General features: G+C 36.9%; 3 protein-coding genes and 1 long non-coding RNA gene across 13 annotated transcripts; all 4 read left to right on the top strand.

The window, feature by feature from the left end:
- LOC107607848 lies at positions 7,195-8,376 on the top strand. The gene is made up of 3 exons (XM_016309752.1): positions 7,195-7,623; positions 7,714-7,887; positions 7,975-8,376. Exons 1-3 carry the CDS (start codon positions 7,195-7,197, stop codon positions 8,374-8,376), a joined length of 1,005 nt encoding a protein of 334 aa, XP_016165238.1.
- Positions 9,572-11,264, top strand: LOC110270984. The gene is made up of 3 exons (XR_002360859.1): positions 9,572-9,658; positions 9,770-9,858; positions 11,032-11,264. It is a non-coding gene; the product is annotated as an uncharacterized LOC110270984 (long non-coding RNA).
- On the top strand, positions 12,471-17,443 carry LOC107631337. Of its 10 annotated transcripts, none has more exons than XR_002362167.1 (10): positions 12,471-12,688; positions 12,951-12,979; positions 13,188-13,272; positions 13,385-13,594; positions 14,913-15,030; positions 15,109-15,177; positions 15,311-15,384; positions 15,752-15,840; positions 15,917-16,044; positions 16,755-16,874. XR_002362167.1 is itself a non-coding variant. In XM_021122500.1 (10 exons), the coding sequence occupies exons 1-9, from the start codon at positions 12,584-12,586 to the stop codon at positions 15,990-15,992; spliced, it is 855 nt and encodes a 284-aa protein (XP_020978159.1). In that variant the 5' UTR covers positions 12,472-12,583; the 3' UTR covers positions 15,993-16,002; positions 16,955-17,443. The 10 variants fall into 10 exon arrangements, 8 of the variants coding, with proteins under 8 accessions (XP_020978165.1, XP_020978159.1, XP_020978155.1 ...); XM_021122500.1 differs by lacking the exon at positions 16,755-16,874 and adding an exon at positions 16,955-17,443 and having other exon boundaries at positions 12,472-12,688; positions 15,917-16,002; XM_021122496.1 differs by having other exon boundaries at positions 12,472-12,688; positions 15,917-16,002; positions 16,831-16,888.
- On the top strand, positions 17,580-20,361 carry LOC107607857. Its single transcript, XM_021122490.1, has 3 exons — positions 17,580-18,575; positions 19,123-20,115; positions 20,211-20,361. Exons 1-3 carry the CDS (start codon positions 17,987-17,989, stop codon positions 20,327-20,329), a joined length of 1,701 nt encoding a protein of 566 aa, XP_020978149.1. The 5' UTR covers positions 17,580-17,986; the 3' UTR covers positions 20,330-20,361.

Genomic DNA, 23,669 nt, shown 5'->3' with positions numbered 1-23,669 from the left:
AAAATTCATCGAACTCCTCCTCATGTGTGGGAGCATATCCAAGACTAGGTTTGTTGGAATTGGATTTAGTTTTTTATGAAGAAGCCACAAATTTCATAGAGGAATCATTAAAAACTGCACTTTCCTTGGTTACATAACCTAAACCAGATTTTTCAAACAATGGTCTTTGACTTGCAAGTAATTTGTCCAAGTTACTAGAACTTTGAGCAAATTTTACTAAGTCACCATTCAGCCTTTTAATCATTTCATTTAATCTTTCATTTTCAGCAATAAGCTCTTGAGAAGGATCCACAATGTGCTTTCCTTTTAGTTTTTCAAATTCAGATTTTAGAAATCTGTTTTCTTCAATAATATCCAAGGCACGTTCAGTTTCTTTCACCTTTTCTCTCAAAAATTCATTTTCAGCTTTCAACATATCCTTTTCAGATTTGCATTTAGTGTACTTATCCAACAATTTTGAGGAATTTAGAGTAAGATCATCAATTATAGCATGTAAATCATCTATGGACAAGTCATAATAATTTATCTCATCAAGATGATCATTACCAGCCATGAAGCAGATTTTATCTTCACCTTCAGAATCTTCTTCCTCATTCGAGTCATTCTCAAGTTCCTCCCAAGATGCCATGAGCACTCTCTTCTTTTCTTTCTTCCCTTTGTCCTCCTTCTTGAGCTTCAAACAGTTGAGCTTAAAATGTCCCGCCTCCTTGCAATGATGACAATTCACCTTGCTCAAGTCCATATTGTGTTCCTTTGAGCTTGAATCCTTGTACTTGCCTTTGTTCTTCATCATCCTTCTAAATCTCCTAACAAAAAACACAAGTTCATCATCTAAAATACCATCACTAGACTCACACTCTTTTGATTCTATTTTTGACTTGAGGGCTATTCTCTTTTTCTTTAAGTCCGGGTTTGTGTGTGTGGCTTCATAGGTAAGGAATTTTCCTCTCAGCTCATCATATGTTATAGGGCTTAGATTATTGCTCTCGGCTAGGATAGTGGCAGTAGTTTCCCATTCCTTTGTGAGGCTTTTAAGGAGTTTTCTCACTAGAATTTGTTCTGAGTAGTTTGTACCCATAGCATCAAGGTTGTTGATTATGATTGAGAATCTCTCAAATACTTCATCAATGCTTTTTCTATCCTTCATATTAAACATCTCGTACTCTTTTCGCAGCATATCAATCTTCGTTTCTTTGACTTGTTTAGTGCCTTCGTGTATAACCTGGAGTTTCTCCCAGATTTCTTGTCTTGCATCTCGACACCTTTCGGTACTCTTCAAAGCTAATAGCACAGTGAAGAAGGTTGATGGCTTTAGCATTCAACTCTATCTTCTTCTTGTTGTCATCATTCCATTCAGCTTCTTCTTTTAGAGTCACCACTCCATCAACACTTGTTTTTGTTGGAATCTTGGGACCGCTCACAATAATCTTCCATATGTTGTAATCAATGGATTGAATGAAGATCCTCATCCTCTCTTTCCAGTAGGCATAGTTCTTTCCATTGAAGAAGGGATGCCTATTATTTGACTGGCCTTCAGTTAGAGTGTAGCCAACTGTGGTTGTGCCCAAGTTGTTTGCCATTGGACCTTTGCTCCAAGCGGTGAAGCTTGATTCTTGAGACTAAGGCTCCTGATACCAATTGAAGGTTGTAGAAGGCTTAGAGAAGGGGGGTTGAATCTATGACATTCTTTTAGTTACTGTAATAACCTTTTTAAAACAAACTTGCAATCTAAATCTGTTTGAACTCAGCAGCGGAAAATTTATGAGATAATTTTATTTTGTCTCATGAATATCAGAAAACAGAAGAGAGCAGGGAAGAAAAAAGCTGACACCATCATGTATCCTGGTTCGGTTGCTTTGTGCAATGCAACCTACGTCCAGTCTCCACCACAACAGTGGTGGAATTTTCACTATAGTTAAAGTATTACATACACCAATTTCATAGGATTGACACAATCCTTTCACTCTCAAGTTCTAACCTAACTTGACTTGGTTATGCTAATACCTAACTCTTCACTCTTAGTGCTAACCCAACTAAGAAAGGGGTACCTCACAGGTACAAGATACAAGACACAGACTTAACCTAAAGAAATCTGAAATCATTCTAGGCTTTTCACTCATGTGTATCTCTCTGCCTCTTTCTACTCTTAGGCTTTTTCAATGACTCTCTCATTCAGCCTTTTACCTCAAAAAATTACAGAGCGATAAACATTAAAAAGAAAATTACAATTTATAAAACATGAAGGAGATTGATGCCTCAACAGCCTCTTTGCTATGTGATAAACCAGATTTGCTTGTCTCTGAATCAGTTCCTCATTCTGGCGGAATGCCCCCTTTGACTAGGAAGCACTGTCCAAGTTGATGAACTTCTTCAGAGAACTCTTCTCAGAACATGAACTGTAAAAACACTAGTTATCTCTCCTTAGCTTCTGAATGGTGAACCAACTTCTTTTGTATCTCCTTACATGTTGCTGAGTTCCTCTCTCCTAGGTCAACTCTTGAGCTGTGTGCTTCACCAACTCATCATCTCACTTTTTTCCGTTAATCCTCAAAATAGGAACTTTGGTTCTGACCTTCTTTCTTGACCAAAAGCCTCATGACAACCAGGAAAAAATATTTTTAATGGTAAACCCAGATCTTGGCCATTGAAACACTACTTGATCCCCAAGACACATTTTTTTACCGTAGATACACAGCAGTGTTGAACAGAGATCATCTTTTCCATGTATCCCATTTCGGACTGGCAGAGAGTTGGAAAGAGGAGAAGAAAGCAATATGCATGCAATAGAAAATGTGTTACCTTTGACCTTTGCCTTAGCTTGATTTGGTTGATTAGACCTCAACCTTTCTTGCTTAACCTTCTCTTTCTTTCTTCTTCGGGGACTAGCATAGGAACTAAGCTTTCTCTCTCTCTTTTTCTGAGTTCTGACTGAGACAGAAAAAAGTGAACGTTGGTTTGGAAGCAAAATGGAGGAATTAGCTTGCTATCGGGTTTGGATCGGTTCTTTCCATTCATGCAACTCGTTTGCTTTTTATTCATCACCTTTGGGCTTCTATTATTTTTGTGGCCCACTAGAATAGATTTAGCTTGCTTTGTGTTGGGCTGCTGCAACAAAGAATTTTAGCCTACCAGCCTTGTTTTTATTTTCCATCCAATTGGGCTGTTGCAACAATGAGTTTTGGCCTACAACATTTAATCATAAATAATCAACACTAATTATTTAATTTGTCCAATAAAATAATATTTGTCATCATTAATTAATTTAGTTAATTTCTTAACTCAACAATGTTATTATGTTAAATTTGTGTTTAAATTATGTTTGATTTGATATATTTGGTTGAATTATATAGAATTTTATTATGGTTTTGTTAATGTTTTTTAACAACAAATTTAAAACTTGATAATATTCAATTATCCATGACTACCTGCAGGAATCCGCCTTTTTCCGCGAGAAAAAATAAACGGAGACATGTGGTGGGATGAAATAGAGACTCACATTTTAGTAAATAGAGACGGGGTGTGGGAGGGATCGCGGCCCATAGAGATCCGTTATCATTTAAGATTCTCTAAAATAAAGATCGTTAATCACTCTTAGATTAAGATAATAAAATTTACATATGATAAACATTATAAATTTAATAATAATTAATTTTTTATTTTTAGTATTTTACTAATTTTTTCGGTGCAAGAATGATCATACTTTTCAATATCACAAAGACAAAGACAAAGACGTCTATCTAAATATATTTACCAAATTGGACCTGACTTGATGTTTATATTTCTCTTAGGCTGAGACTTATTAAAAAAAAATTCTAAATGGTTCCTGATAATTACTTTAAAAGATAACAGGACTCTCAATAAAAAAAAATACACTTTCCAGCTCTTGATCTTTATTTCTATGAGACTGATTAGTCTCTCTATTAATATTTTTTCTTTGTATTAATGGAATAAACCTACATGACATGTTAAATTGTTGATTTATCTGTTAAGACTTAAGAGCCAATTAGGATTAAAATATTTTTTATTGAGAATCTCATTGTGTTTTGGGGATTTCAGAGAAAGATAATTGACAGAAGAGTAAACTCAGTCTCACAAAGTTAAATATCAAGAGTTATGAAAGGTATTTTTTATTGAGGATCTCGTGGTTCTTTAAAAAAATTTATCAAAACTGAGATGGATATCCATCCGAAAAAATAAAATAAAATAAAAATTCTACACTATAAATTTCATTTTTTAGTTTTTAATTTCGTTTGCCATTTCTGTTTAAATAAGTGTCGGGGTTGCCAATGAGCTATAACTCAAATGACATAGTCTCCCCATTCCCATCTAAAGGTCTCGAATTCGAGTCTCACTACTAACTTTGGAACAAAAAAGTGTCGGAAGTTCAAATCTTATCTTGTATATATAACAACTCATTGGCCAGATATAAGGAGCTCGGCTAGGCTAATGACTAATCGCCGGTAGGAGTGTATATAAAAAAACCAAAATGTGACTAACCGGTTAAAAAATCATAACCACATTTTGGATAACTAATTTAACAAAATAATTTAAAAAACCATATTCATAGTTCTTCAAATTAGTTAACCAAAACCAAATTAAAAAACCAGTTTTTAACCAGTTAACCAAAACCAAAACCAAATTAAAAGAAAAACCTAATTTCAAAGCTCTTCGAGTCTTCGCCGCTTCTCCAGTTCTCCTCTGTATGCCATCGTCAACAGTTATTCTCCTTTGCCTCTCGCCGGAGTCGTCGGTGGTTCGTCAGATCTCTGTCTCTTCGAGTCTTCACTTTAATTCGCGATTCTGTCTCTCTACCTCGACCTCCCATTCTTGCCGCCGGAATATCTCTCTTTTTCGGTTCTCTTCTTCTTTTGTTTTTTCGGTTCTCTTCTTCTTTCGGTTCTCTGTCAGTTAGCTTGATAATTCATATGATAATTTATCGATTCTAATATTTATTTTATAGATTTTTATAGTCAGTTAGCATTGTAGCGACCCTCAGTTTTAAAAATATAAATATAAATAAGTTATAATTTATCTCATAAATTGGAATTCTCTATTTTTAGAAATTATTTTATTATCAGTAATTGAACTAATTTTATAACTATTTGAATTCAATCAAATTTATATTCTTATATATATTTATATTTTATAATGAAATATTTTACATACCATTTTTGATTAGTGGAAGTTGACAGTGACATAGCTCATCTTTTCTTTGGGTTTGGCCAACGGGAATTTTAGGAGGCATAGACGATTTTGGACATTCTCTTCTTCGATAGCTCAGTCAGAAAGTTTCTCCAGAGCTTCGAATATTTTGATTCCGTACGAAGGTATGGTTTTGGTTTCTCGTAGTTAATGTTTAATGTCACGTGAAATCTTAGGCTAGAAGACCTTAAGATAGGTATGAACTGAATGAATAATTGATGGATTGTGTATATGGTATAAAATGTGTGGTTTAACTGTTGTTAATAATTTGCTGTTGAAGTTAGTTGGTTTTGGAAAAAGATTTAATATTGATATTTGTTTGATTTTGAAATAATGTTACTGGAAATGATTTGAATGACTGAGAGGTGTTTGGTTCGGTAGTTGGGACCCTTGAAGGGTTGGCAGAAATTCGAGTTTTAGAGGAGATACTGCTAGAATTTCTATAAGAATTGGAGTTTTGATTTGAGATGTTATTTTAAAAAGGAAAGAGATTATTATGTGGCTTGTGTATTTGAGACTAATTGTTGACCCTCTGTCGCAAGATGTGACCGGGTACTTTAACATTATATTTGAGCATGGAGTTTACTCCATGGAATATTATTGAGGTTGGAGTTCAACTCCATGGAATACTATATTATTGAGCTTGGAGTGTGAATCCATGGAATATTATATTTGAGCTTGGAGTTTGACTCCATGGAATGTTATTGAGCTTGGAAATGCGCACACAGAGGGACTGTCCAATGGTTAACTACCAGGACATGTCGGGTTGGCTGTATAACCGACAGATGAGACTCATCAGCCATAGAACAGGCATACATCATATGCATTTGTTTGTTTGCTTGAGTGTGCATTGTTTTAGTTTGTTTAACTGTTTAATTCTGCTTATCCGCTACTTGTTCTACTTGCTGTAAATGCTTCTCTATCTGTGTTTTCCTTACTTGAACTGTATGTGTATGTTTTCTGAGAAATCCCTCTTGACGAAGGTGTGAGGGGAGAGGGTTGTTCCACCAGTGATTCAGAGGATTTGAGGAGACAAAATGTGAAGTATTCGGTTAAAGTTAGATTCAGGACTTGAATACCTTAGACAACTTACCTAATTTCTGGTTTAGTTGAATTCTTATGCTGAAATCTGAGTGTCGAAGTTCTAGGAATGCCTCTGGCTCTCCCGAGACCTTTTACATTAACTATGCAGGCACCTTTACCATACTGAGAACCTCCGGTTCTCATTCCATACTATGTTGTTATTTTTCAGATGCAGGTCGAGAGACACCTCGTTGAGCGTCTGGGTATCCTCCTTACAAGCGAAGAACTACCTTTTTGACGGTCATATTTTTATTTTGGACTATGTATACATGTTTATAGAATCTCCACATGTACATTTTGTGTTTTGTCCCTCCTAGAGGTCGACTTGGAGATACAGGGGTTTACTTTGTGGTTTAACTTTTATTTTGGGTTGTATATATATATATAATCATATACTCTGGCCGGCCTTAGTTTCGCAGGTCAAGTCTGGAGTTTGCTATCTAAGTTTTGGAACCCTGATATGTATATATGTTTTCAGCTCCCTTTTGATTTTTCCTGTCCATTTTACAATTATCCATGCGAGTGTGACACGATTTTCTGTTTATCATTTTTGAATAGCTTATCCTTCAAGGCTCCTAGATATGATTTCATCCAACTATATCTATGTACATATCATTTTCTTTTAGAGGTCGTAATATCTTTCCACCTCTTCTTTACGATTTAAGCGTAAGGCTCTGTGTTGTAGGGTGTTACAATATGGTATCAGAGCAGTTCGTTCCTATAGAGCCTGAGGGATGGACTGATTATGCTTCTGGGCATACTCTGGGTGTGTGTATGTGCTATTAGGATATTTGATTGATATATGTAGCATAAACGTTCATGAGCATGCATTTGGAACTTGAAGCATTAGACTTGCGATATTGAGACTGATCAACTTAATATCACTTGTTTAGTGTGTGAAGGGACCAGATGTCGACTCACAGACGCGGTCGCGGCCGAGGTAGAGGTAGGATAGACACCGTTACTCCTGGCCTGGCAGGGAATAATGCAGTAGACTTCATGGCTGCCCTGGGAAATATGGCTGCGGCTATGCAGGCGACAGCCGAGGCACTGGGTAATCAGATAAACCAGGGTAATCACGGAAACAATAATGATGAGGACGGTCCCATGACACTTGCTACATTTCTGAAATTTCACCCTCCGACCTTTAGGAGAACCTCAAATCCCACTGATGTAGACAATTGGATTCAGGCTATGGAACGGACATTGCAGGCTCAGCAGGTTCCTGAGGAGCAATGGGTTGAGTTTGGAACTTATCAGCTGCAGGGTGAGGCTCAGCATTGGTGGCAGGGGACACGACGTATCCTGCAGCCAGATGGCGCTGTGATTCCTTGGGAGGTTTTTCGAACAGAGTTCTATAAGAAATACTTTCCTAATTCAGCCATAAATGCCAAGGAACTTGAATTGATGCAGTTAAAGCAGGGACAGATGACTGTTGCTGAGTATACTAGCAGGTTTGAGGAGTTATGTCGCTTTTCTCGTATTTGTCAAGGTGCGCCTGAAGATTTTGCTGAGTGGAAATGTATTAAGTATGAGGGAGGTCTTCGAAGTGATATTCTGAGCTTCGTTGCACCAATGGATATCAGAGTGTTTTTGGAACTGGTAAACAAAAGTAGAGTTGTTGAGGATTGTTTGAGAAAGGCGACATCAGATAAGAGTGATTAGCGAATTTTTGTTAGGAGAGATCAGGGAAGGAACTTCGCCCCTAGAGGACAAGATTTTAAGAGAGGCGGTTACACCCCACAACCACATTTGGGTCAGAATAACTTCCAGAGATTCAGTAATAATAACAGCCAGGGAAGAGTCAAAGGAAAGCAAGCTCAGACCCCACTGAATGATTTAACTTGTAGGAGGTGTGGAAAGTACCACCCGAATACTCCGTGCAGGGCTGGTTTATGTGTATGCTATTACTGTGGTGAAGCTGGACATTTGTCTTGGAATTATCCAGAAAAGAAGAAGAATCAAGAAGCTGGAAAGGCACAACATCAGGGACGCGTGTTCACTATGACAGCGGATGGTGCTGGAAGTGCAGATACTCCGATTAGAGGTAATCACAAACTGATAATCGAAATTTCTGACTGCCTTGCATAGTAAATAACACGTAGCATTCATTGTAGTACATTATCGAGTTGTGAGCCTTGTGATTTTCAAATGAGCGATCGACTAAAGATCTCCGAATGGTGAGACAGAACGATAGTTGGTCAGCCTAAAAAAGTGACTAAATTATTGGAGAATAATAATAAGAGTGGCACAGCAATAGTGGGTTGAATTATTTTGAGTATAAAAGTTATACATAAAGAACCGGAAATGTTGAGAGTTGTGCGGGACAGTTACCTGAAACCCAGATATGGTAAGTTACAAGGAAGAGACATGACATAGGTTGAACCCGTAATTGATAATCGGTTATGTGTCAAGAGAAAGAGTAAGTTGTGATAGATTTAGTGTCAAAGGCTGAACCAGTTTCGATTGAATTACGAAAGGTGACACCATTAGAATCAGCAGAACTTAGGAGCTAAATAAAACGAGTATTAAGGATGATAAACCCATCGTTCTAATACCAGCCTGCCTTGTAACCCTTCTGCATCGAGTCTATCTTGTATCTTTCGCTTTGCGTAGACTTTTAAGCCATAAGAATATCCTGGATTTACAAACTAAGCATGTCAAATCTTTCTATTTTTCTTTGACATGTTTAAGAAGGGAAGTTACGTTAGTATGAATCTTTTCTATGTTATATCAATTTTCGAGGGCAAAAATTTTTGTAAGGTGGGTAGAATATAGTGACCCTCAGTTTTAAAAATATAAATATAAATAAGTTATAATTTATCTCATAAATTAGAGTTCTCTATTTTTAGAAATTATTTTATTATCAGTAATTGAACTAATTTTATAACTATTTGAATTCAATCAAATTCATATTCTTATATATATATTTTATGATGAAATATTTTACATAATTAAAACTATAATTATATTAACTTATAAGTAATGAAACTTATATGTATATTTTAATTTGAGTAATTGATATTTTAATTTAAAAAAATAAAAGTTAGTTAATAACATTATTATCAAGTTCGATATCCGCCGATATGAGTAAATATCAGTACTCTTTGCTGAGCTTAACTTTACTAATGCTTCACCAAATATCTTTCACCTTTAAGTTACTAATGTCATTTAAATTAGTAACTCATATATTATTAATTTTATATATAAATTATTATTATTATTATTATTATTATTATTATTATTATTATTATTATTATAACTATTTNNGAGAGAATAGCATAATGAAGAGAAAAAAAGAAAGAACGTAAATTCTTCGAACTTCCGGTTTCGATTTTTTGCAATTCGTAACTCTAATAAAAAATTTAATCCGGTAAGAGTATTCGTAACCTCTTCTTCTACACATTGGCACCATTTTTTATTAGTGAAAGTTGATAGTGACATAGCTCATCTTTTCTTTGGGTTTGACCAACGGAAATTTTAGGAGGCATAGACGATTCTGGACATTTTCTTCTTCGATAGCTCAGTCAGAAAGTTTCTCCGGAGCTTCGAATATTTTGATTCCGTACGAAGGTATGCTTTTGATTTCTCGTAGTTAATGTTTAATGTCACGTGGAATCTTAGGCTAGAAGACCTTAAGATAGGTATGAACTGAATGAATAATTGATGGATTGTGTATATAGTATAAAATGTGTGGTTTAGCTGTTGTTAATAATTTGTTGTTGAAGTTAGTTGGTTTTGGAAAAATATTTAATATTAGTATTTGTTTGATTTTGAAATAATGTTACTGGAAATGATTTGAATGACTGAGAGGTGTTTGGTTCGGTAGTTGGGACCCTTGAAGGGTTGGCAGAAATTCGAGTTTTAGAGGAGATACTGCTAGAATTTCTATAAGAATTGGAGTTTTGATTTGAGATGTTATTTTAAAAAGGAAAGAGATTATTATGTGGCTTGTGTATTTGAGACTAATTGTTGACCCTCTATCAAAAGATGTGACCGAGTACTTTAACTCCCCGAATTCCCCCATGGACATGCATATATATACGAATATTGAACATTATATTTGAGCTTGGAGTTTACTCCATGGAATATTATTGAGCTTGGAGTTCAACTCCATGGAATACTATATTATTGAGCTTGGAGTGTGACTCCATGGAATATTATATTTGAGCTTGGAGTTTGACTCCATAGAATATTATTGAGCTTGGGGATGCGCGCACAGAGGGACTGTCCAATGGTTAACTACCAGGACATGTCGGGTTGGCTGTATAACCGACAGATGAGACTCATCAGCCATAGGACAGGCATACGTCATATGCATTTGTTTGTTTGCTTGAGTGTGCATTGTTTTGGTTTGCTTAACTGTTTAATTCTGCTTATCCGCTACTTGTTCTACTTGCTGTAAATGCTTCTCTATCCGTGTTTTCCTTGCTTGAACTGTATGTGTATGTTTTCTGAGAAATCCCTCTTGACGAAGGTGTGAGGGGAGAGGGTTGTTCCACCAGTGATTCAGAGGATTTGAGGAGACAGAATGTGAAGTATTCGGTTAAAGTTAGATTCAGGACTTGAATACCTTAGACAACTTACCTAATTTCTGGTTTAGTTGAATTCTTAAGCTGAAATCTGAGTGTCGAAGTTCTAAGAATGCCTCTGCCTCTCCTGAGACCTTTTACATTAACTATGCAGGCACCTTTACCATACTGAGAACCTCCGGTTCTCATTCCATACTATGTTGTTGTTTTTCAGATGCAGGTCGAGAGACACCTCGTTGAGCATCTGGGTATCCTCTTTACAAGCGAAGAACTACCTTTTTTACTGTCATATTTTTATTTTGGGCTATGTATACATGTTTATAGAATCTCCACATGTACATTTTGTGTTTTGTCCCTCCTAGAGGTCGACTTGGAGATACAGGGGTTTACTTTGTGGTTTGACTTTTATTTTGGGTTGTATATATATATATAATCATATACTCTGGCCGGCCTTAGCTTCGCAGGTCGAGTCTGGAGCTTGCTATCTAAGTTTTGGAACCTTGATATGTATATGTGTTTTCAGCTCCCTTTGGATTTTTCCTGTCCGTTTTACAATTATCCATGCGAGTGTCACACGATTTCCTGTTTATCGTTTTTGAATAGCTTATCCTTCAAGGCTCCTAGATATGATTTCATCCAACTATATCTATGTACATATCCTTTTCTTTTAGAGGTCGTAATACCTTGCCACCCCTGCTTTACGACTTAAGCGTAAGGCTCTGTGTAGTAGGGTGTTACAAGCGTGATATATATATATTTGTGCAGATTTGATTTTATCAAATGACATTATTTGTTCAGTGGGTCCGGGTTCAATTGCGCTTGAAGATGACTAGAAAGTCCAAACTCAAATGTGGCGCCAGTTAAGAAGGGATGATGAAAAATGTGATGATTTTACAAAGAAAAATAAGTTAATGGAAGTTCTATGGTCTAATGAGAGAAAAAGTACATATAAAATTGCTAAAGAGATTAGATTTACTTTTCCAACCTTAATTTTATAAAAGAAATTGTGAAGTATGCCTTGTTTAAATACAAATGATGTTAAAAAAAAATAGAAGTGTTTGATTTATGCAATAAAATTTTTTTTATTATTTATAAAAAATATCATATTTATAATTTTTTGTTGTATTTTTAAATTATTTAAAAATTATTTTATCAATAATAATTTTTAAATTTTTTTTTATCAGCACTTGAATATTTTGAATATTAAATTAATAGTTAGAAATCGATTATTGTTTTAAAATCAGTTTTTATTTTAATAATTGATTAAAAATAGGTTTAAAAAAAAAATTTAAACGGTCCCTAATAATTATTTCAAAAGACAACGAGATTCTTAACAAACAAAAATATTTTTTTCGGTCCCTGATTTTTTTTGATAGAACTGATTAACTTCTGTAAAAAATAATATTTTTTTTATTGATACAAGAACTAATCAGTCCTATAAAAATAAAAATTTGAGATCAAAAAAATATTTTTTTTATTAAGAATTTTGTTGTTCCTTCGAAGTATAAGTAATTATACTGAATTAGATATTCACTCTAAATTTTTTAACCGATTAATAATCGATTTTATCATGGAAAACTAATTTAATTAATTAATTTGACCTAAATATTTAATTAATCAAAAACAAATTTGATTTTTGGAGTATCCATAACTATGTACAACATATCCGCCGGTTGGAAAATACTTGGAAACCAAAAAAAAAATTCGTTCACCATTTTTGCTGTAATAAACAGAACAAGTTTGAACATAGAGTGACCGAGTGAGATATGAAGAAGCTCACTGCAATTGTTTCCATTTTCGTGATCTTAACTTTCTCTTTTCATGAAATCGCGTATGTTTCTTCATCTCCTCTCTTACACCACGCAAAACAGGTAAGAAATTTGATATAAACAAATACCTCAACTCTGAGAATTGATGCCTGGGGATTTTGAAAAATGGAGTGGTTTAAATTTTCTAGGGTTCTTCTTCTGTTATAGATTACGATTTCTTACGTATTCTATTTATTTCTAATCTTTATGACATGCTAATCCTGAAGACCAGAATTTTAATTTTAGCTTGAATTACGTTGCCAGTATTTGTAAAGTTGACACGTTTCTTTTCTTTCATTTGTTCTTTTTGGGACGTTTGCTCCAGGTTCACGAAGAGAAATCTTCTACTGTAAGGTATGGTTATCGATTCAAACCCTTTTTTTTTGTTCGTTGTCAGTGGCTTCCATAGATAGTTCCATTGATATATAACTTTATTCTCAAATGGATGCATTTGCAGTTTGATCCTTAGCTTATAGCACATAAAAAAAAATTAGTGAATAGGCTTTTCGGTAGTGTTCTTCTATATGGCTTCTACCTATTCATGCATGTTTTATTATTGTAGAAATCTTGAACAGGATCAAGAGCATGCTGGTGAAGTGCATTGCTCTAGAGAAAGAAGTAGGGCAGCTCGGAAAGTGATAGAACAGGTATCAAAACATGCCTTTTGAAAATTATGATAAATTTATGATGTCCTGTTGTATTAAGTGGTGTAAACTTTGAATGACATCGAAGATTGTGGTTCTTGTGTATGTTTTGTAGTACTTGACACCGTTTGTTGAGCGAGAAAACTATCATTTTTCAAGAAACTGTAGACTTCACCCTGAAAATGATATATTCAGGGATCAGGAGGAGCATAAAATTTTCGTAGACAGGCATGATTGGCGGTGTGGATATTGTAGAAAAGTTTTCCGTGAAGAAAAATTTCTTGATCAGCATTTTGATAACAGGCACTCCAATCTTCTGAATGTAGTACGTTGATTCTTATTTCTTTCTTCATTGGGTTTGGTTCACACAATGTGCAGTCGTGCTTTCATCTTTACTTTCATCAATCGTCTGATAACTTTTTCTTACACCCATTGCCTCTCCCACTTTTGTGTATGTAGAGCCTCTATATGCTCATCGTTCTGACACTTCAAATCATAACATTCTATTCTCTTGATCACTTTATGTTCTTGATTGCTCATTTTGAATCAATGTTACAGCATCGCTGTTAATGCTTCTATGTTAAATCTCAATATTAAGCACATACTTTTAAACCCTGATTAGCTGTTTCTATTTTGTTATTATTTATATCTTAACTTATTTGTAGTTTTTAATAATCTATGAATGAACATGATGCTGTCTGAGTTTGAATTATTCAGAGTTTCCCCTCTATGATGGCCGGAAAGGGATGCTGGATGGGGCCACAAATACCTTCCCCCTCCCCCTGGCCCCTGTCTCCTCCCCAAGATAAAATTCCTAGCTGTCTCTATCTCTGTCTCCATGTGAGAATAAGGGTGTTTTTTATTTGAGATATGGAAGGACAAAAATTTGTGTCCTTGGGATGGGGGAAGGACAGGAGAGACAGGAACTGAGACACAAACTTAATAAAATGTTTTGGACCAATATGCCTTCACTATTCTTTTCATAATTCTGAATTTACCCTTTCTCCACTCCTCAACTCCCTACTCCTCCTCCTCCACCTGACCTTCTTTCACTGTTCCTCCACCGCCACTCTTCCACTCCTCCATCTCTCTTCTTTCTCTATTACAGTTTTGAACAGAACATTGGAAATGGAGGAGATGAAATTAAAAAAGCATGGTTTAAGAGTGACAAGTTTGAACTTTGGAGGAATGGTTTGGGTTTGGGAAAGAAGGGATGAAGGCAGAGAGAGAGGAGAGATTGGCAGTAGTGGCAGCAGGAGGAGAGGTTATGGAGGCTATGTAGGAGGTTGAGATCTGATGGTGTGTGCGAGTGTTATTGCTGCTGGGAGAAAGAGAGGAAGTGTAGGTTGGAGGAATATTTTTTTCTTCTTTAATTAGAGAGAGTAGTTTTGGTATTTCGTACATGTCTCTGTCTCTTGTTTTTTGAGTTTTGCCTACTATAATCAAACACAAGACGGAGACATTTTGTGTCTCTGTCCTTGCTGTCTCTGAGTATTTTGGTTATTTTAAAGAAAACTAATGTTATTTCAATAGATTCAATACATGCTTGTGGAGTTGACATTTGACTTACTTGCATTGCTATTTAATCAAAGTTTTACTTGGAAAATGTTTTTATACTCTCTTCTGGATTTATTTAAATACAGAGTCATGATAATTGCTTGGCTGATTTATGTGGAGCATTGCATTGTGATGCTGTTATGAATTCCAAGTTCTCTAGAACTAAGTGTTATCCAGCAGCTGCCGCAAAAAACCGTCACCTATGTGAGGTTGCTTTCATTTTTTTATTATTTTTTATATTTATTTGTCATTTTGGCCTAGTTCTACCTAATTCATATCCAGATTTTGTCCAGAGTCTTGCTGACAGTTGCTTTTCCATAAGCCAGGGGCCATCAGCAAGCCGTCTTCATGGTATACTTGTGTTTTTTAATTTTAGTTCCCCTAGTTTACTCTCGTTATACCATTATGGTGTTTATTCTAACCCATTCCCCCAAAAATAAATTTGAGCTGTGTTTCTTATAGTGCTCTTTTGGTTTGATGGCAGAATTGTTTATACACCAGTTTTGTGATGCTCACACCTGCTCAGGGAAACAGAAGCCCTTCTCTAGAGGAGGCAAGGTATGGCCCAATTCAAAATGTTAATGTATAATTAGCTTATCTTTTGTTAAAAACTTGTCATTGCTGACTTTTAGCAATAAAGGGATATCTATAAAATTCGTCGGGTAGATGATCTACATTGGGCTATGGGTCATGTCATTAAAAAAATTCCATGCAAAAGGTTAGCTCAAATCAGCATCTAAGATTGCAATCACAGTATCTTCCTTTTTGCTGGAAAGGTTTAGGCATTCCCTTTTTCCCATTTTCAGTTCATCATGCAACAATTTCTGAAGATTATATATAGCCAATTTATCATCACAGTGATGAGTGAACACATATCATATAGGACATGCCTGCTGTTTATTAAACCTGGTATTTTTCTCTGCAGGAGCAAAGTAGTTTCTTCCGCCTGGCTGCTGGAGCATTGATCTTGGTGCTACTTCCTGTGTTCTATCTTTTTCTTTATCTTGTTCAAAGGTACCTTTACATTTCTATATCTTTATCTTGTTAATCAAGGTTTTGCACCGTTAGTTCCTAACATTATTGGGGGAAGTTGCAGTGATATGAAGGGTCGAACTCAGGAGCTTCGTCGCATCTCAAAAGCAGGATGGAAAGTCAAACCATCATGAGTCATGAATGGTAAATGTTTATATCCCTTATAAAGATAGCTTATCGAGTTATCATAAGACAGAATTAGGGGTGTGCATGGACCGGGTGAAACTGGATTCAATGTGACCCAGACCCGACCCGAAATATATACCGAGCCAGTGACCCTATTTATTAGAGCCTATTTATTAGACACGATTATACCGGGTAAAAACCGGGTGAAAACTGGACCGTTAACATTACATTACCTTGATAACTTCTTATAAGCTAGCATGTGAAAATATTCAAATTTCCAAGACTCCAACCATTATTTGACATGATAAAATTCACTTAGAAAAATATAACAAGAACCAACTCTTCTCTAAAATTAAAGCATAACCATAATCAATACTAATATTGTCTAATAATACCAAATATTTAAATTAATATAAATAACACAATATTATGCATTAGTCTAAAATCTTATGCATTTTAAACATAAAACATTAACTTATAGTCTTATAATAACTAATAACAAAAAATATTAAGGTTTACAATACTTAAATTCCATATAAGAATAGCCATCATCCATCACTAATAACACAAAATATTAATTGTGTATAATGACCGGGCCACCGGGCCGACTTCGGGTGACCCGAATCATTGACCAAACCCGACCCGAAATAATGATCAGGTCTATTTTTGAGATCCTTACCCGGTCCTAGACCCGGTGAAATCACACCAAAATAGTCCCTAAAGTGTTCGAGACTAGGTCGGGTCTTCGGGCCGGGCCGGGCCATGCACACCCCTAGACAGAATGGGCTGTATACTGATAAAATTCAATATCATAATGAATTGTACACTTTAACTTCCCGCTTGTAGTGTCCTTCATCGACAATTCTACATTTATCAAATCCCTTTCCTTCAATTTGTTCTTTCTGAAGTGAATATGCTTTGGCTATATCTTTACTTATCAACAAAACACCCTAAGATGTTATTAATGCAGGTGTGCCTCTTGCCCACTATCATCATCTAGGGTGAATGGTTTGACATAGATGGGAAGATCCAAAGATGTATTGCTTAATGTTGATTTTAGACTTTCCTCCAAGAAGATTCACCATGGACGTCCATGTCAATCAAAGAAATCTAGAGAACTCTTATGGAGTGCATGAAGGAAATCAAGCTTCACGGTCGTCAAAAACCTTCCCTGCCAGTGACTGGGAAGTATCAAGTGTTAATTGATGATCATACATCTTTCGACTTTTTTCGCTTAAGCAAAGAACTTCGTTGTAAGAAGAAATTAAAGATGTATTTGGAATGAAATGGAAAGTTCGGATTATGGTAAAGTAAAACACTGTCATACTAAAGCAGTAAAGCCCAGGTGAAGCCCACTCATTCAGTACGGTGAGGAGGAGACCATGTTTTATAGGAATTTGAATTTGAATTTGATGTTGACTGACCCTTCCCCTTAATCATGAGAAAAAGGTATTGACTCATTCAACTTCGTATTCGGTACTACAGTCGTAAGTTGGGCTCAATTTTATTGATATGGAATGAGGGTGCGTGTCATTCCCGGATATGGCATGATGGGGTGCAATACCAACTTGTGGGGCAGTCTTTTTTCTGGTGTCAGGTGCTTCAACACGGACCCTACGACTTGTTTGTGTTTAAGCTTTGGACCAACAAATCGGTTGGTCCGATTTGAAGGGGATGAATTTTTGAATCCTCTGAGACGCCTAATCGGACCCTCCGAGTTGCTAGTAGAGGGTATTTTTTTTAATGCATTTAAATGAAATCGGAGGGTGCGAGTAGGTTATTTTAATAATTTTTTGAATGAAGTATACCTAATCGGAGGGTCCGACATGTTGGGGACTCTAAACAAAAGTGTCTGAATGATGGTGAGACCTATTGGCGTTTTCTTCTTCTTCAACGGTTCTTTCCTCTGGTTTTTCCTTCTCTGTTTCTTCATTACTTAGCGCCCATATTAGTTACAGATCGAGTTCTCAACTTTTTGATTTTGTTTATGTGATTAAAAGAAATGAGTGACCGAGTTTTATTGAAGGTGTATTATTTTGGTCAGATTTTATTACAAATATCTGAAGGAGTAAGATTTGTTTGTGAAAATTCGTTAGATGTTGTGATTCCTTTCACAATCTCATTTGAAGAGCTCAAAGGTGTGATCTGTGAAAAGATCCAGTCTGAGAGGGCAAGAAGTGTAGCCTGTATTCTATATAGATACCCTGTGCAGGTGTTTGGTGGATTCGTCCAGTTTCAAACCAAATATGTAACGGACGAAGCGAGCATGCACGAGATGTTTTCAATGTACATTGAAAATCGGAGTCAACTCGCGTTCATTGAGTTGTATGTTGAGTTCGAGCAATCTGAGGCCGACCGGAATATTCTACGGGAAGATTACAATAGCGATAGCGAAGAAGAGTTCGAAAGCAACTACGAAGTTGTTGGTCCAGATGGAGATGGAGATCAAGGTGGCAGACCTATGGCTCCGGATGTATCAGATGTGGCAAATGCATTGGCAAACGAAGTGCCATTTGAGGAGCCATCATTCATGCGAGTTTTGGATTTGGAAGTCATGCATGTTCCGGAGTTTCCGGATTATACCAGTGCAGGTACGTAATTCTCTATATTTATAATATCTATTAGAATATTTTAATAATTTATGTTGATAGTTGGACCAACTAGCTAAGTAAAGTGTGAAAATTTACTGAATTAGTATTTATTTTTATTCACGTGTTTGTGTATCTAAGTTTAAGAAAGTTAATTTTTTAGCAAGTGACTGAATTAGTTGAATATTAGTTAGAAATTATATAGAAATTTGTAAATCAGTTAAATATTAGTTAGGATTTACGTGTGAAGTTAGAAAACTTCAGTAAATATATTTATTCGTATTTATTCTAGTAAGTTAGTAAATTAGATTAATATAAATTAGGGTTAATTAGTAAAATAGTAAACCAGCGAGTTAGTTAAATAGAAATTAATATCCGATAGTAAATTAGTGGAAAATAAATTTGCAGTAATTGTAGATAAGTCAATTAGTTAAATATAAATAAATTGGAGTTATGTTATAATTGATGCAATTACAAATTGTTTACGTTCATTTTCGATGTTACAATATTTGTGTTTTAAATATGTTTTGTATGGCTGTCCTTGTGGCAGAAATTCCTTTTGTCGCAGATGGTGAATTTGCTGTTGGGATGGAATTCAGTTCTAGAGAAACTGTTATTAAGGCGATAAAAGAGTATACCATACGAAGAAGCGTAGACTACCGGGTCTATGAGTCTGAACCATTGACATTTTATGCTAAGTGTACACAGTATGGGTCAGGGTGTGATTGGCTTATCCGGGTTAGCATGATCAGCCGGAAGTACTGTTGGGTTATAAAGAGGTATAATGGCAGTCACACATGTATCAGAGCAACAATTTCTCAGGATCATTCGAAGTTGGATTCGAATACAATTGCAGAAGCAATAAAGCCGTTGGTTGAGGCTGATCCCGCCTTAAAGGTAAAATCGGTTATAGCAGAGGTGCAATCGAAGTTCAACTACACCGTTAGTTATCGGAAAGCATGGTTGGCTAAGCAAAAGGCAGTGGAAAAAATATTTGGAGGCTGGGAAGCATCGTACGAAGCCTTGCCTATATGGTTTGAGGCCATGTGTCATAAGGAGCTATCAGCTGTTGTTCATTTTGAGACTATGCCTGCATATCAAGGTGACGACTTGGTGACTGATATTCGGGTATTGCATCGGGTCTTTTGGAGTTATTACCCCTGCATTAGAGCATTCAGACATTGTAAGCCAGTTGTACAGGTGGATGGGACACACTTGTACGGAAAGTACAAGGGTTGTCTACTAGTGACAGTTTCACAAGATGGCAACAACAATATCGTCCCAATTGCTTTTGCTATTGTGAAGGGAGAGACTTCTGATGCATGGTACTTTTTCCTTAGTAACCTTCGCCAGCATGTTGTCACTCGAGATGGTGTGGGACTGATATCCGACCGTCATGAATTCATAAATGCCGCTGTGGAAAGGAGTAACGGTGCTTGGTCACCTCCAAGAGCTTTCCATATGTTTTGCATCAGGCATATAGAATCGAATTTTCTGAGGAAATTCAAGGCGCCATACTTGCAGAAACTGGTCGTCAATTTAGGTAACGCTTAGCAAAGTTAATTATTTTACTAACAGATTTACCGCCAATGAGTGTGTTAGCCTCTTTATTTTTGTTTCTATCTTTTTATCATACAGGATATTCGAGGACGGTGCGGGAGTATGAAGTACGATACCAACGTTTACAAGAACGGGGCGAGGCCTACACTAACTGGTTAAACCGAATCCCCCCGCGAACAGTACGCGTTGGCTTTTGATGGTGGATATCGATGGGGTCATATGACGACGAATCTAGTGGAATGCATAAACTCAGTATTGAAGGGTGCTCGCAATCTACCCGTTACTGCCCTTGTGAAGGCAACATTTTACAGACTTAACGAGTTGTTCACACGAAAAAGAGCGGAGGCGGAAGCCCGGATTACTGCTGGGCATGTGTTTTCTGATGTCGTGACGTCGAAGTTACATGCAAACCAAGTTGCATCTGGAAACATACAGGTTAGTTGCTTTGACAGGCAGAATGAGGTCTTTGAGGTGTGTGAGATGCCTAGTGGACTTGAGTTTGCAGTCGACCTACGAGGCCTTCGATGTGATTGTGGTGAGTTCCAGGTAGATAGAATCCCCTGTCGACATGTGTTCGCATATTGTGCCAACCAGCGACTAGACTGGCAACTATATGTGCATGATGTGTATAAGATGGACCAAGTTCGGCGGGTGTACCGAGCAAGGTTTAGGCCACTAGGTAATCCGACTACATGACCTGCTTACAACGGACCTCGGTTCATACCAAATCCTTTCCTGAGACGAGTGACGAAAGGTCGCCCCAGAATGACGCGCTTCTTGAATGAGATGGACACGCGTATGTTACGTCGGCCTAGGCGATGTAGGCTTTGTGGAGCTGAGGGACACAGCCGTAGCAGATGCCGTCAGTCCAGTGGTGCAAATGCCGGCGGACAGACTCAGTAGGTTCACAGTCTAGGATGATAATACATATGTATCATTATATAATATCACGAGTTGTCCACCTGTGTTAAGAAATTATTTTATGTAACATGAGCTGCTCTATGTAGCATTATCAAAATGGACAATCTAGTATTATTCTCCACCTGTATCGTTATGTAATATGACATCAACTGCCAAAATGACTTAATCTGATATGTCATTCTTAGTAAATTATTCGAAAAATTTTGCAACACTAATACATAGTCCAGGATATTAATACATAAATAAGTTCATTAATAATAAAATATTATGAACATACAAAGTAATCTTACAACAATCCAGGTCATTAATACAAACTATCCAACACATATAAAGTACGCTAAACATAGTCCACATAATTAATACACAAATAAGTTTATTACACCACCACTACTTTCTCATTGCCCACTTAACATCCTTCACAAAGTTCTTGCATTTTTTAGCTGCCTTTTTGAACACGGATGGAGTGTAGCGATTAGCGCTATGACGTGGCGGATCAATCCTCAGATTGTAACCTTTTGCTTTGTCATCCGGAGTGTCACAATGACCTGCATACAATTTAATAAAAAAAATTAAATTTATGGTTTTAGGTAATCAAAACAAGAGAGATACCACATATCAGTTACTCAAATCAGATGGAGATACCATTTATGAACACAGAATGAGTCACTAATAGAACATGTAAAGCAAAATACAGAATCATCTTACCATCATTACGTGATTCCTCATCCTCATCGAACTCCTCTATATCATCCTCGTCATCCGATTCATCTACTAGATACGCATTGGTGTCCTCTTCGAGTGTGTTAGCATCTTCTTCAATAGGTACCATGGAAACACGGTTAGGATTTTGACTATTAAGAACTCCACGCCCACCTTTACTTCTACTAGAGTCAACAGACACGAATCCTCCAGAAGCAACCGATGAGGTATGGCATGGAAGCCTCGCATCCAACGAATACCTACCTGCCGTGAAATCAGGCTGATTGCGATATTGTGAATGTCCAGCATCTGCAGCCATGAACCCAAGCAATTGACTAAAAGAACCTCCTTCTCCTGTTTCATACTGTGGCATACCCCAAAATTGTTGATGCATTGGAAATGTAGTTGTGAACTGTGTCTAAGGTACATATTGGCATGAGGATTGAGGTTGCTCTTCTGGAATCGGATTTGGAGGTGGTGGCGGCGATTGGGCCTCCTGATCCTCATTGTCATCATCAGCATCCTGACTACCCTCTTCCATATCCTCATTACCCCGGTCCATCTCCTCATTACCCTCATCCAAATCCTGATTACCCTCATCATTTTCTTCTACTACAAGGTTCAACAAGTATAAGCGGTCCCCAAATTTTGTTCGGTACCAGTACATGTAAGACTCCAATGGATATTGTGAGGGCATCAGAACCTCAGAAAGAACGTGATGATACCTGTTTGTCCAATGCATCACCCAGTATGAATGAGTCGGTGCCGTGACCCAATTAAGATTCTTAGGACCAGTAGGGACTTCTCCATACGCCTTGTCCAGATTCTGTTCCTGATTAGGTTCTCCCTGAATTAAATTGAACTGTCACCTAATCCTATCGGTGGCATGCCACTCGATGCATTCGAATGACACCAACGGCACTGTTGCGCTCCATACAACCGACTGCATGTAGATTTCAGGAGGAATTATATTCGGATCCACACGGTCCACAGAATAAGCAGCCCACACAAATTGCCAATCATAAATGAAACTCATAAGTCCAACCCACATCACATTTACAATACCAATGCTTCATCAATTTAGCTAAACACTAAATCCGAAAGTAATACATCTTTAATGAAAACTAACCTGGCCTTCCTGAAGTTCATCGAATGCCTTCCTAAAGTGACTTAGCGTCAGATATCTATATCGTCGGTCACCACGCTCCCAGTTACGCCACCTAATATGATATATTTATTTAGTGCAACTGAATTCTAAATATCAAGAAATGAAAACATTGTAACATAATATTACCTGTTTGCTAGCAGAAAACTGCGTGGTTTCCTAGGTAGCGGAGATAGATAAGGCAGTCGGATCCAAGCCCATACGAGCGGAAGGGTTAGTGGACCATCGATTTCCTTGCAGTTAAAGCGAGATGCCCTACATAATGCCCTGTAAAGGTGTGCCAAGCATGCTGATCCCCAGCTATACTGTCCAATACTGCCGAAGTCACGAAGCAATGGTAGAAACTTCCAGTGGACAGCTGCCCCAGATTTATCCCCAAACAAGATCGTCCCGATCAGCAACATAATGTGGCACTTCACATACCTACATATACTTATCTCATCAATCAACTGTAAATTTTCTTTTAAGTCGCGCAGCCACGTAAGTTTTATGCAGCATCCTCTACACTGTTCTTTAGACGGTGCAACTCTAAATTGTTCCAAACACTCAGCCTGCAACGCTTCGAAACTACTCATTGTCATCCCCGTGACTGGAAGACCATCCGTCGAAAGACCAAGAATTAAAGCGACGTCTTCCAGAGTTACAGCACATTCACCAATGGGAAGATGAAACGTATGTGTATCTGGGTGCCACCGTTCAATTAGATCATTCACAAGTGCTTTCTGGCACTGTACTACACCTATCTGAGATGC

Source organism: Arachis ipaensis, chromosome B01 (genome assembly GCF_000816755.2).
Source record: "Arachis ipaensis cultivar K30076 chromosome B01, Araip1.1, whole genome shotgun sequence".
Classification (NCBI taxonomy): Eukaryota; Viridiplantae; Streptophyta; class Magnoliopsida; order Fabales; family Fabaceae; genus Arachis; species Arachis ipaensis.
The sequence above is the reverse complement of the archived record's forward strand: the minus strand, read 5'-3'. Positions and strand labels throughout refer to the sequence as shown.

Excerpts from the sequence above, each read along its gene's own strand:
- LOC107631337 (XM_021122500.1), top strand. The coding sequence starts at position 12,584 with ATGAAGAAGCTCACTGCAATTGTTTCCATTTTCGTGATCTTAACTTTC. Across the intron at positions 12,980-13,187 it reads GAGAAATCTTCTACTGTAAG|AAATCTTGAACAGGATCAAG; the intron begins GTATGGTTATCG and ends TTATTATTGTAG. Across the intron at positions 15,841-15,916 it reads TTTCTTTATCTTGTTCAAAG|TTGCAGTGATATGAAGGGTC; the intron begins GTACCTTTACAT and ends TATTGGGGGAAG.
- LOC107607857 (XM_021122490.1), top strand. The coding sequence starts at position 17,987 with ATGAGTGACCGAGTTTTATTGAAGGTGTATTATTTTGGTCAGATTTTA. Across the intron at positions 18,576-19,122 it reads TCCGGATTATACCAGTGCAG|AAATTCCTTTTGTCGCAGAT; the intron begins GTACGTAATTCT and ends TCCTTGTGGCAG. Across the intron at positions 20,116-20,210 it reads GAAACTGGTCGTCAATTTAG|GATATTCGAGGACGGTGCGG; the intron begins GTAACGCTTAGC and ends TTTATCATACAG.
- LOC107607848 (XM_016309752.1), top strand. The coding sequence starts at position 7,195 with ATGTCGACTCACAGACGCGGTCGCGGCCGAGGTAGAGGTAGGATAGAC. Across the intron at positions 7,624-7,713 it reads GCGCTGTGATTCCTTGGGAG|ATGACTGTTGCTGAGTATAC; the intron begins GTTTTTCGAACA and ends AAGCAGGGACAG. Across the intron at positions 7,888-7,974 it reads TCAGAGTGTTTTTGGAACTG|GGAAGGAACTTCGCCCCTAG; the intron begins GTAAACAAAAGT and ends AGGAGAGATCAG.